Here is a 13,033-nt window from a genome sequence, read left to right as displayed (position 1 = left end):
CCACGAACAAAACGTAATTCAGGACACTCTGTCTGAAATGTGCATAAACACTGTTTGAGGGACAAGAGATCTGGCAAGGAGTCATGGACAACTGGGGGCGGGGCTAACCTTGCACAGGATCTCTGTGTTGTAGCAACAGAGAAATGGATCCTTAGAGCATGCCCTCTCTATTTTTCCCTCTTCCTCATTACGTCTAGGTAAATGCAATACACAATGCAACAGGGAATCCTAAAAATTGCAAAAATTATTATTATTATTATTATTATTATTATTATTATTATTATTATTATGATGTGCCCTTCATGCTAATATCTCAGGGAAGGTTACAACAATTTAAAATACAGTTTCAAAACATGCAATTAAAAAGAGGCATCAAGAGTATAATAATAATAATACAGTGGTACCTCGGGTTAAGAACTTAATTCATTCTGGAGGTCCGTTCTTAGTCTGAAATTGTTCTTAACCTGAGGTACCACTTTAGCTAATGGGGCCTCCCACTGCCGCTGTGCCACTGCCACATGATTTCTGTTTTCATCCTGAAGCAAAGTTCTTAACCCGAGGTACTATTTCTGGGTTAGCGGGGTCTGTAACCTGAAGCGTCTGTAATCTGAGGTACCACTGTAATAATAATAATAATAATAATAATAATAATAATAATAATAATAATAATTTATACCCCGCCCATTTGGCTGAGTTACCCCAGCCACTCTGGGCGGCTCCCATTCGAGTGTTAAAAACAATATAGCATTAAATATTAAAAGCTTCCCTAAACAGGGCTGCCTTCAGATGTCTTTTAAAAATAAGATAGCTGCTTATTTCCTTGACATCTGATGGGAGGGCGTTCCACAGGGTGGGCGCAACTACTGAGAAGGCCCTCTGCCTGGTGAGAGGTGAGTGATGGGGACCAGCTCACATTTTGATGCGGAACTCCCCACTATGCAAACTTGATATGCAGCAATCCTTCCTTTCTGAAAGTTTGCACTGCAGTTCTTGAACCAAATGCTATGTGTAACAAATAAATAAAACGTGCGTGTTGGGGGGAAGGGTGCGTTGAAATGCATGCCTTAGTGAAAATAACATACAAAATGCATTATGTTAAGGGAATTTGTTTGCAAAAAAAAAAAGTGCACAACCAGAGAAATTCACACCAACCCACTGATGAATTTTGCAAAAGTGGCACGGAATCATGGAAGACTGAATTTGAAACTGGGGGGAAATAATGAGCAGCTGAAATTGACACATTTTCCCACCCCTGATCAAAGGGAGCTGATGGCCTCTTTGAGCCCACGGGGCTTTAAAGGAGTTCTGTCTGTGGCTTGTGTTTGGGATGCTGACAAGGAGACAACGCCATCCTTGAGCAGAGAGACATGGCATCTTTCATGCTCACACACTGGTTCCCTCCCTCCAATTTGTATTCCTGGGAACTCTCTTGAAAAATTGGTTTGACTCCAATGTCTGCTTTCCCAGACACCAAACGTCCATCATGCAAAAGGCTCCGGGACCAAATAAGAAATTAGCAGTCCTGGGTCCTCTAACCTTGTGCAGGTCAGAGTCCCTCTGGCCACTCCGATTTTGCTGTTAACCTCTCTTAAGCAATGCTAAGCTGGCTGGGACATACCTGGGCATATTCAGCAGGTTGAAATGTATGATTTTGCTTCTGATTTTTGACATGGTTGGGCTTTTCAAACAAACGTGTCTGTCTGTTGTTTCTCTCCCAACAGGTGAACATGGTTATTGGTATTCTGGTATTTAACAAACTTGTATCGAAAGATGGAATAACAGATAAGAAACTGAAGGAACGGGCAGGGTATGCCTTATATCAATAATTCCTCTAAGCAAAAAAGAATGAAACCGGAAATTAAACAGTCACACTTGATAACCAGGCAGGGGTGGAGGAACACAAAGGGGAGGGTGATAATGGTAACCCCCTCCCTCACAAAAAAAGAAAGTAGGAATTAGCTACTAGAGCTTCTTTTCCCAATTGGGACAGAGATGGAAGGCAAAGGTTTTCACTTGAGTGTGGTTTACTAAAGGAGCAGAAAGGCAACAGAGAACTTCATGCAAAAAAACCAACATGAAAACAAGAATCCAATTGATGCTCGCCAAAGGAGACACTGGGTGGCTCATTGTACGTGAAACTAGTGCTGGGCTGAACTTTCCAAAGAACAATGTTAGGCCTGGATTTGGGGACTGGGCTGAGGGTGAAAAAGTAGGTTTTGCCATGGATGCGTGTCCATTTTTTCTGGGGTGGAGCTTTCATGAGCTCATCAAAGGTTCCACTTAGGGCAGCCACCAATTTCTCCCCAAACCAACTCTCAGAATGGAGGCATGCTGGGAAGCGTACTAGGCAGGTTGTCAAATGCTGCTGGTGGTTGCTTGTGAGTAACCAGGCAGGACTCCAACCTGTCTTTTACAGGTTTTATTGTGCAAACTATTTACGGTGCAGATCTACAAAGTTCATGTCCGTCTTAGTCACTTGCAGAATCCGGGAGTGGCCCCTTCCGGCTTCTCCCCCAACATAAAAGCTTTGGCACCCCAAGTCTCTTCCTCCCCTCCTTGCGTTTCACCCCTCTGCGCAAGCTGGGCGACGATAGGGGCATGCGTCCCCCTCTCTTCGTTTGGCTGGCCCCTTCACTCTTCCTCACTGGAGGTGTGGCTTTTCTCACTGCTGGAAGAGGAACTGCTCCTCAGGAGTTTCGGAGGCTCTCTGTATCCCAACGGCCCCCCTGCCTCCCTCCCTGGTTCCGATAGCCAATGGGTCTCAAACCCTTAGTGAGTTAGGGACTTCCCCTGCATGTGAGAAGGGATGCGGGTGGCACTGTGGGTTAAACCACAGAGCCTAGGACTTGCCAATCAGAAGGTTGGTAGTTCGAATCCCCGTGATGGGGTGAGCTCTCGTTGCTCGGTCCCTGCTCCTGCCAACCTAGCAGTTCAAAAGCACATCAAAGTGCAAGTAGATAAATAGGTACCGCTCTGGTGGGAAGGTAAACGGCGTTTCCATGCACTGCTCTGGTTTGCCAGAAGTGGCTTAGTCATGCTGGCCACATGCTGTACGCTGGCTCCCTCGGCCAATAAAGCAAGATGAGCACTGCAACCCCAGAGTCAGCCACGACTGGACCTAGTGGTCAGGGGTCTCTTTACCTGCATGTGAAGACAGGCTCCGGTGGATTGAGCAGACAAGACCAAGAGTGGGTCTAAAGGTCAAGAAGGCAGTTTCTACATGTACTGTAGAGGGAAATGAGGGGCAGATGAGGTTCATCAACCTGGAAAGGTAGCCCATCGAGAAGAAAGAAAACTCTTCCTAAACCTCTGCTGTCTTGCAAGGTGCAAAAAACAATGCCATCCAAACCCATTTCTACTCAGAAGTAAGTCCTGTGGAATTCCGTTGTTCCCAGACTGCCTTGGGCTGATCTGGAGGAACCTGGCCTTCACCTAAGTCTAGTGGAGACAGCCCCAGATCACCCCAGGATAGATTGGGCTGCCCAGAGCAATTGCCAGTGGACAGTTCATCTAGCTGGCAGCCCCAGTGTGATGAGTAGAGAATTCAGTCCTAGAGGCTGCAGTGTGCTCCTTTGCAGTATCAAACCACACAGCCAGAAAATTGCTCGATTGGGAGTTATTGTCCTGTTGAAACATGACTGAGTCTTCCAATCAAGACCTCCTCCAGCTGGTTATCGACTGTGTCAAATGTGTACTGAAAATGAAAACATCGAGGGAAATGTGGGCCTTTGCTTTTCCATACCTTTCCTTCCCCCTTCTTTTTTTCTGTTCATTTCTTTGCTTGCATGTGAAATGTTCTCTTTTAAAAAGTATGTTATCCACGTTGAATGGTTCTGCTGATCTTGTTACCTGTTTAGAACATGTTGCCTGTTGAGAATGTGGAAATGCCTGGGAGAGCTGGATCAATTCAGGTCATCTAGCCAGCTAAGGTCAACCTGGGGGTTTTTGGAACTGTGTTGGAGAAGTCGCAACGCTGGGGGTGGTTATAGTAGATTTTGATGCATGTGACATGAGAAAACTTGAAAGTGGACATTCAAATTATTCCATGAAGCTCACAGTCCGCTGCCATTTGCTCCTCAGTAATGATAATTCAGTGGTGTAGACTGCGTTTGAATATGGAGGCTCTATACAGCCATAATGGAGAAGTCATTTGGCTGAACTGATAAGATGATTCCATATTTATCAGTCGTATTGTTGCACTCCAGTGCTTCCAAGTGATGTAGGCAGTAAAATAAAATAAACATTAAAGCCAGATTTAAATTATCAGAAAATATATTTTAGAAGGAGCAAGCCCTCTCCATCCCACATAAGAGATGAGAAGGCCACTAACTACCCACAAAGAAAGGTGATTCAGTTATATCCCTTTCAATTAAAATAAAGGGGTGTGTGGAGGAACCATTTATTTCCAGTCTCTCCCAAGAAGAGAGTAGCATTAATTGCTCTTTGAAACACATTTGCATTCCAGCAAGGAATACAAAAAGTTAAATAAACTGTTTGTTTGTTTGTTTGTTTGTTTAAGGCTTTCCAAACTGTTTCCCAACACATGTTTCCAAAGCCAATTACAACATAAATATAAAAAACGACATCTACCGAAAGAAAGAAGAGGTTTTTTTTTTTAAAAAAAAAAATTAATTCCATTTCTGAATCACTTCCCGTAAAATATCTCAAAGCAATTTACGCAGATTAAAAACCATTCTGCACGAGAAGGGGGGGAGGACATTCCATACAGTGGTGCCCCGCAAGACGAATGCCTCGCAAGACGGAAAACTCGTTAGACGAAAGGGTTTTCCGTTTTGGAGGTGCTTCGCAAAACGAATCTCCTATGGGCTTGCTTTGCAAGACGAAAATGTCTTGCGAGTTCCTGCGGGGGTTTTTTCCTCCCCCCCCCTTTTTCTAAGCCGCTAAGCCGCTTATCAGCTGATCCGATAAGCCGATAAGCCGCTAAAAGCCGCTAAAAGCCGCTAAAAGCCGCTAAAAGCCGCTAAAAGCCGCTAATAGCGCTAATCCATCAATGGGCTTGCTTCGCCAGATGAAAAAACCGCTAGACGAAGAGAATCACAGAACGGATTCTTTTCGTCTTGCGAGGCACCACTGTATATGCAAACAATTGAAAGCAATTTCATATGTAAAAAACACCCTAGCTCCAGGAGAAATACAAGATATAGAAATATAGAAATATGCATATCAATTTATGGAGAAAAGAAAGAAAGAAAGAGAGAGAGAAAGAAAGAGAGAGAGAGAGAGAGAGAAGGAAGGAAGGAAGGAAGGAAGGAAGGAAGGAAGGAAGGAAGGAAGGAAGCCATAGATCTGATTATTGCTGGATCAATGACATGTACTGAAGAAATGAACCTATGCTGCCAATTCTCATAGTAGACTAGTATAAAGTAAGCAGCACATAGGAGGCACACAAAACGCTACCAAACCATTCTACGTTCTAAATCTTATATTAATAATTCATTCATTTATAGTAAATGAATAAATGCTTAAGTCAAGAAAGAACTTAGCATATGAAGTGTAAGTATTGATTTTGGATTATTAATCTAAGATTTAGAACGTAGAATGGTTTGTTAGCGTTTTGTGTGCCGCCTATGTGCTGCTTACTTTATACGGATCAATGAGATGAGCTGCATACCTGGATCCAGTGTGGTGTAGTGGTTAAGAGCGGTGGACTCGTAATCTGGGGAACCGGGTTCACTTCCCCGCTCCTCCACATGCAGCTGCTGGGTGACCTTGGGCCAGTCACACTTCTCTGAAGTCTCTCAGCTTCACTCACCTCACAGAGTGTTTGTTGTTGGGGAGGAAGGGAAAAGAGAATGTTAGCTGCTTTGAGACTCCTTAAGGGTAGTGATAAAGCGGGATATCAAATCCAAACTCTTCTTCTTCTTCTGGATGTCAGATGTCACTGCAATTTACCAAAAGGAAGAATGGAAGGGGTGAGCCACGGGGAAGTCAGTGCGGCGCAGGTGGAACGGCAGAAACGTTGCATTGGTTCTGCTGCTGCAACCGCACCACACAGAACTTGCAGCCCCTCGCCTCCCTCTCAATAAGACACTCAGCCTTAGAAAGTCAGGTGTACACACACACACACACAAACGCACACACACACCAGCCCTTCCAATCACTGCTGCAGCTGCCCTCTCAGAAATCTCCAACAAAAATCTCAGAAAGGGAGCAGAAATCTCAGAAAGGGAGCAGAAATCTCAGAAAGGGAGCAGAACAGGGTAAAGACAAACAGTGACTTTTCTCAGCTATGCAAGCTACACGGTAGAAATTATTATTATTATTAATAATAATAATAATAATAATAATAATATACTGTCCTATACCCAGAGGGCTCAGGGCGATTCAGAGAAAATCACAGAAATTGTGGGTAGCAGCAGGATATTCACAGCCCTGAGTCCCACTCTGTGGCTGGCCAGCCTTTTCCAACACAGTTCTATCTAACCCCAGTAGCTTTGACATGGTTCTTGACCTTTGGGGGGCGGGTGGGGTGGGGTGGGAGTTGGGCTGTTGTTCGTGGCTTTCCGCACCTGGAATGACATAGATGAGAGTTTTAATCCTTCCCTTTCCGTTATTTCGTTTATTTCTCTATCTCTCTCTCAAGCTATGGGTGTCGTCGGTCGGGATTTCCTTTTGATCTGTTAATTTATTTATTTTTATCCCCCCCCCACCTTTATGGGTTTAAATATTCCCACCCACCCACCACCCGTCCTCCTGTCCTTCCTTCCTTCCTCCCTTTTCTTTTTCTTTTTTTGGTTTTGTTTGTGTTTTCACGAGCAAAGTGTTTTGTTTCGTTTCAGTCTTTTAATTTTAATTGCAGTCAGATGGCAGTGCCTCTTTACGGCATCACGCTCAAATGTTCCAAGTGTGGAGTTCTATCTTCTGCTGACGTTTCCGCCACAGCCACCAGTAACGCCATGTTAGTTCCTCTAATTTCAACTTCTTTTCTTTCTCCTTTTTTTAAAAAAATATATTATTATTTTCTATCCCCCTTGACCCTTTTGGTTAAGAGTCTCCTCCTTCTTGCTCTCTCTCTCTTTCTCTTTTCCGCACCCTGGTTTGATTTCTTATACCCGCCTGGCTCTTCTGTCTCCTTTATTCTCTCCTTGGACCATATTAGGAACCTAGGAAGCTCCTTTATACTGAATCAGTCCATCTATCTCAGGATCATCCCCACTGACTGGTAGTGGTTCTTCAGGGTTTCAGTCAAGAGTGTCTCCCAGCCCTACCTGGGAATGCCAATGGCTATTGAACCTGCGACCTTCTGCATGCACTACCACTGAGCTATGGACCTTCCCCAAAACTATAGAAACCCCCCTTTTTTAAAAAAGAGGTGCACCCATTATCCAAGAAGAAGTGCCTGAATTACAAACAGCTCCTTAGAACCCGTTGAAGACTTGGACTGATGGGTCTTCATCGATTTCAGTCAGGATAGAAACCCACAAACGTGGGGCCAACGCCAAAGTAGCCTTGTTCCTTGTGTTCGATCCATCTGCCCAGACCAACGTGGCAGCTGCATTTTCTACTAGTCGCAGTTTGGGAAGCATCCTCAAAGGCTGCAATATAGTAGTCCTTCCATGCAGTGGCTCCTGGATGGACCATCAACCTCTGTGTCCAGAATTCTCTCATCCTGCACAGCAAACTTGGGAAGCTATGTCAATATAGGTCTACTCAAGTTTGCCTTGCAGGTCTTTTCAGGCCTTGCTGGTGCTTCAATACATGCTTAGATGTGAAGCTGGGAGCTTTCCTCAATTCATGTTCCTACCTCATTTACAGTGGCCCTCACAATGTCACTACAGCTTCCACCATCCCTGACAATTGGCCATGCTAGCTGAAGCTGAAGGGATTTGGAGTCCAGCAACATCGAGAGGGCCACGGTTCCCCATCCCTGTATTAGCACCTGGCTTGCAGAGATCTACTGCCCCTGATAATGGAAGCTCCATTTAGCTGTCAGAGCTAACAGTCACTGATTGGCAGTGCTAGGCCTAATTGTAGAAATGGGAATGATATACCTGGACTGCAGCATCCATCACCCCTGACCATCGGTCCTGCTGGCCAGGACTGAAGGGGGTTGGAATCCAACAACATCTGGAGGACTTGGGGTTGAGATAGCTGACCCATAGGGTGCTATGATTTTGTGATTGCAGTTTCCCCACCTGTGAATGATGCTGCAATGTTGCAGCCGTGAACTTTCAATTCAGATTGAGGGGTGGCAGAAAACGAGTCTCCAATACAGTGGTGCCCCGCAAGACGAATGCCTCACAAGACGGAAAACTCGCTAGACGAAAGAGTTTTCCGTTTTGGAGGTGCTTCGCAAAACGAATTTCCTATGGGCTTGCTTCGCAAGACGAAAATGTCTTGCGAGTTCCTGCGGGGTTTTTTCCTCCCCCCCCCTTTTTCTAAGCCGCTAAGCCGCTTATCAGCTGATCCGATAAGCTGATAAGCCGCTAAAAGCCGCTAATAGCGCTAATCCTCTAATCCGTCAATGGGCTTGCTTCGCAAGACAAAAAAACCGCTAGACGAAGAGAATCACAGAACGGATTCTTTTCGTCTTGCGAGGCACCACTGTACTAAGGTTGATTTTCTGTAGGAACCGATTAATTTGCAGGTGCCGGGCTTATGACTTGTGGCAAGGAAGTGAAAATGACAGTTAAAAAATAGAAGGGAAACTCCATCAATTCCCCCCTGCAACTGGTCAGCCCACTCCTTCAAAGCCCTTGCAGAAGTGATGTCAAAATGGACCTTTAATCCATCCTTGGTTTGAAGGTCCTTTATTCCACCCTTAGATTGAAGGCTGCCTTACAGCATCTCCTCCTCCCGTTGTCCTATTTGACAGAGAATTGTTCTCTGTGGCTGCCCCATAGTGTTCTTCTGCTGTCTTCCACATGCCATTCACATTCCAGTATCCTAAATTAAGCTTGTTAATTAATCTTGGCTTGCATCATTTCAGCATATGATGTTGGCAGTCTAAGGCAGCAATGGGCAGACTTTTGCCTTGTAAGAACTGCTTTATTTGTTTTTAGTTTTTCCAGCTAGAACCAGGTGCAAAATACTATCTCAGGAGGGAAGGAATGTTTTATGTAAGAAGGGCAGGGAATTTATGCGCACATGCTCAACCCAGGACAAAAATCCGCTTCTGGGATTCCTCCCAAGTGTTTATTTGTTCCAGGATAGTAACCTTTCAGACATTCCTATCATTAGGCTCTTGGGGATCAAAAAGTCCTACTGTTGTACTGCAAATGGCCAATATATCTATTAGTACTAATCAGTGCTTTTTTTCTGGGGGAACGTAGGGGGACGCATACCCCTAAACATTTTGTGAATCTAAGTTTGGTCTCACTGGGGGCAGTATTTCAATATGAGTAGGAAAATGAGAGTACCCCTAAACATTTATTTATGGGGGGAAAGCACTGATACTAATTGTAGTATATACCACTTACTTGTAGCAAAGTGGCTTCTAAAATTGCATAAGCATATCACTTGATCCTGATTGCCCTTCTATTGGGGGGTGTAGAAGTTTAGTTCATTTTTCAATTAAAGGTGGACCGCAGTTTCCAAAACAATACACAAGCCAAAATGCTTTTATCCACCAAAATCTGTACTTCTCTGAATTTTCTATGCTGTTCTCCAGCCAAGGAATGTGTACCCCACGAAACTGCACACACTAAAGTAAAAGAATGCATAAAAATGTGTATAGTTGTGACAATAACATAGAAACATGCATTACGATAGGAGAAAATGCTTAACCAAAACATGCATGTTGGGCAAAATTAAAGACACAAAAGTTTGTATGAGGAGAAATTCAACCTAAAATACTAGTAATTTTTCCACAGGAGTTTCCCTTTCTTTGTTTTTAAAACAAATTGGGTGTGTAACTCAACTTAAAATTGGAACAATGTGAAACTGAGAAAAACCAGAATTGATCGATTTACCCAGCCCTATTTAGTGTAGGGGTGAAGCTTTTTAGATGTTGCTATTGTTAGATGATAGGGGATCAAAAACCATTTACAATCTCCTGCAGATCACTCAGAGATCTGCAGGTAGATCCTAATCTACCTTCTGCCTACCCACATTCTAAAGACTGCTCCATTTTTTGTGTGGATTTCCCCAAAAGAATGCATTATAAAAATGCATGTAAATTGTATGCATTTTGTACACACTCTTCCCATAAATATGTATTTCTTCAATGCATTTTGATTCTTTTCAGTGCAGCCCCTCCCCCCTCACACCAATAATGTGCATTTAGTATGCATTTTAGACATAACAGATGTATTTATGCATGCTCTTGGGGGGACTAAAACTGCAAAATAAAATCTGGGCAAGTGCCCTGGAAGTGGCCAGCTGTTGCAATCTGATCTGCAAGCAAATTTGGGGGTGTCAAATTGGGTCGGTCCACTGTCCAAATAGCAAATGATTTCCCACGTTATATCCAGAACAGTCGTGTGTTTATTTTGCACACAGATACCAAGGCTATGGTTAAAAATATACCATCATAAGGAGCCTTAATATTACTCCTCTAAGGAATTCATTCTAGCAATGTCAGTGAGCCTTATAATTACCACGGTTCACGATGCACATTTGGCGCTCGTTTTGTGCCCCATTATTCAATGCAAATTACTATGTTTGCTTGTATTTGCATATATCTGCTTCTGCTAATCGTGGCAGGGCGGAGAGGAGCAACTCTAAAAGCCTCTGAAAAAGGCTATACTAGCTGATCAAGAATAACTTTATGACAGTAAGAGCTGTTTGACAGTGGAACTCTCCTTCACTGGAGGTTTCTAAGAAGAGGTTGGTTGGCCATCTATCATGGATGCTTTAGCTGAGATTCCTGAATTGCAGAGAGTTGGATGAGATGATCCCTTCCAACTCTATGATTCCAACTCTATGGTTTTAATGAAGGTGCTAGAGCAGTCTTCATCAACCTGGAGCCCTCTAGCTGTTTGGACAGCAAAGCCCATCACAGAATTGTAGTGTTGGAAGGCACCCAAGGATCATCTACTCCAACCCCCTGAATAATAATAATAATAATAATAATTTATTATTTATACCCCGCCCATCTGGCTGGGTTTCCCCAGCCACTCTAGGCGGCTTCCAACAGAATATTAAAATACAATAACCTATTAAACATTAAAAGCTTCCCTAAACAGGGCTGCCTTCAGATGTCTTCTAAAAGTCTGGTAGTTGTTCTTCTCTTTGAAATCTGGTGGGAGGGCATTCCACAGGGCGGGTGCCACTACCGAGAAGGCCCTCTGCCTGGTTCCCTGTAACCTCACTTCTCAGAGGGAGGGAACCGCCAGAAGGCCCTCGGCGCTGGACCTCTGTGTCCAGGCTGGATGATGGGGTTGGAGATGCTCCTTCAGGTCTACTGGGCCAAGGCTGTTTAGGGCTTTAAAGGTCAGCACCAAGACTTTGAATTGTGCTCAGAAATCTACTGGGAGCCAGTGTAGGTCTTTCAAGACTGGTGTTATGTCGTCTCGGCGGCCGCTCCCAGTCACCAGTCTAGCTGCCGCATTCTGGATTAGTTGTAGTTTCCGGGTCACCTTCAAAGGTAGTCCCACGTAGAGCGCATGGCTGTAGTCCAAGCGGGAGATAACTAGAGCATGCACCACTCTGGCGAGACAGTCTGCGGGCAGGTAGGGTCTCAGCCTGAGTACCAGATGGAGTTGGTAAACAGCTGCCCTGGACACAAAATTGACCTGAAATGCAGGAATCGCAGCTAAAGAATCCCTGACAGATGGCCACCCAACCCCTGCTTAAACCCCCCCCCCCCAAGGAAGGAGCATCCACAACCTCCTGAGGGAGTCTGTCCCACTGTCAAACAGATTTTGCTGTCAGACAGTTATTCCTAATGTTTAGTTGGAATCTTCTTTCTGGTAACTTGAATCCACCAGTTCAGGTCCCACCCCCTGGAGCAGCAGAACCGAAGCTCACTCCTGAGTTATGGTAGCTCAAAGCAGCTGGAGAAAGCCAAGTTGAAGATGGCTTTGCTAGGTATTAAGGGAGTGGGGCAAGGGATAGAAAAGAGAGATTGAGGAGTAACTGTAGACATTTTTGTTGTGTTGGGCTTAAGAAGAGGTTGAGATGGAGGGAGACCGCCTGGAACAGAGGCCTGAAGTGCAGTTTTTGTGCTGTTCCATATCCCTCACCCAAATCTACCCCGGATGTCCTGCTGGCATCTTCTAGCTCCTCACAGAGCTCCTGTCCTACCCGAAATCTGCTGTGCTTTGCTCTCACAGACACTGTCCTCCTCCTTCATCTCAAAGACATACAGCATTTTGGAGGAAGGATGGCAGGAAGTCATCTTTGATCCCTCCTCTCTGTAGAAGAAAAGCAAACCTCCAGCTGTGGTTGGGGTAAAGGTTTGTCCAAGACCCTGTTGATTAAGACAAGGCGATTGTGGTTAAGACAAGACCTCCACCAGCCAGGACTTCTTCTCAGCTGATCAGTAAGGTGTTCTACCTATATGCTGTTATAGGAATGACAAGGTTTTTGCAACCTGGTTGAAATATACTCGGAGTCGAGTGTGGATTTCATGCTCTTTATTCAGCTCATAGTAGTGAGGAATGGAAGTTCCCCCAAAATGTCTGCTTTATATACATTATTTACACAATGGGCCCCATGTGATTGGGCTATTTCTGGGATTCTCCTGTAGGCCAATCAGGTTGCAGATTCACTTCCACCTGGAGTTGGATTGGGTGGCTCCTGCGAACCAATCAGACTGCTGCATTCTGAATCCTATTGTTCTAGGACCAATCAGACTGCTGCATTCTGAATCCTATTGTTCTAGGACCAATCAGACTACTGCATTCTGAATCCTATTGTGGTTAATAAGAAACCACAAGAAACTAGTTTTGCAGGGAAAACCCCCCAGAAAAACAGCCTTGCTGTTCAAAAACCTGAAACATCCCACATTTCCTTCACCCTTTCGCCTCTTCCCCTCCTTCACGCTGACTTCCTTTTTTTCCACTCTAAGGGAGCCATGGCCTAAAGATAGAAACAGATAGTCCTGTTACAGTCCAAGACCCTTGAAGAC

General features: G+C 44.6%; 1 protein-coding gene across 4 annotated transcripts in view; it reads left to right on the top strand.

The window, feature by feature from the left end:
- Positions 1-13,033, top strand: part of ADGRB1 (adhesion G protein-coupled receptor B1) — a 380,579-nt gene that overhangs the window by 331,999 nt on the left and 35,547 nt on the right. For 2 of the 4 annotated variants that reach the window (XM_083516500.1, XM_083516502.1), the window contains exons 24-25: positions 1,722-1,807; positions 6,821-6,919. In XM_083516500.1, the coding sequence (XP_083372626.1) occupies positions 1,722-1,807; positions 6,821-6,919 (185 nt within the window). The remainder of the gene's footprint in view (positions 1-1,721; positions 1,808-6,820; positions 6,920-13,033) is intronic. The other 2 variants (XM_083516501.1, XM_083516503.1) reach the window with 1 other exon arrangement.

This window comes from Podarcis liolepis (genome assembly GCF_965112155.1).
Source record: "Podarcis liolepis genome assembly, chromosome: 8".
In the NCBI taxonomy this organism is placed as follows: domain Eukaryota; kingdom Metazoa; phylum Chordata; class Lepidosauria; order Squamata; family Lacertidae; genus Podarcis; species Podarcis liolepis.
The sequence above is the reverse complement of the archived record's forward strand: the minus strand, read 5'-3'. Positions and strand labels throughout refer to the sequence as shown.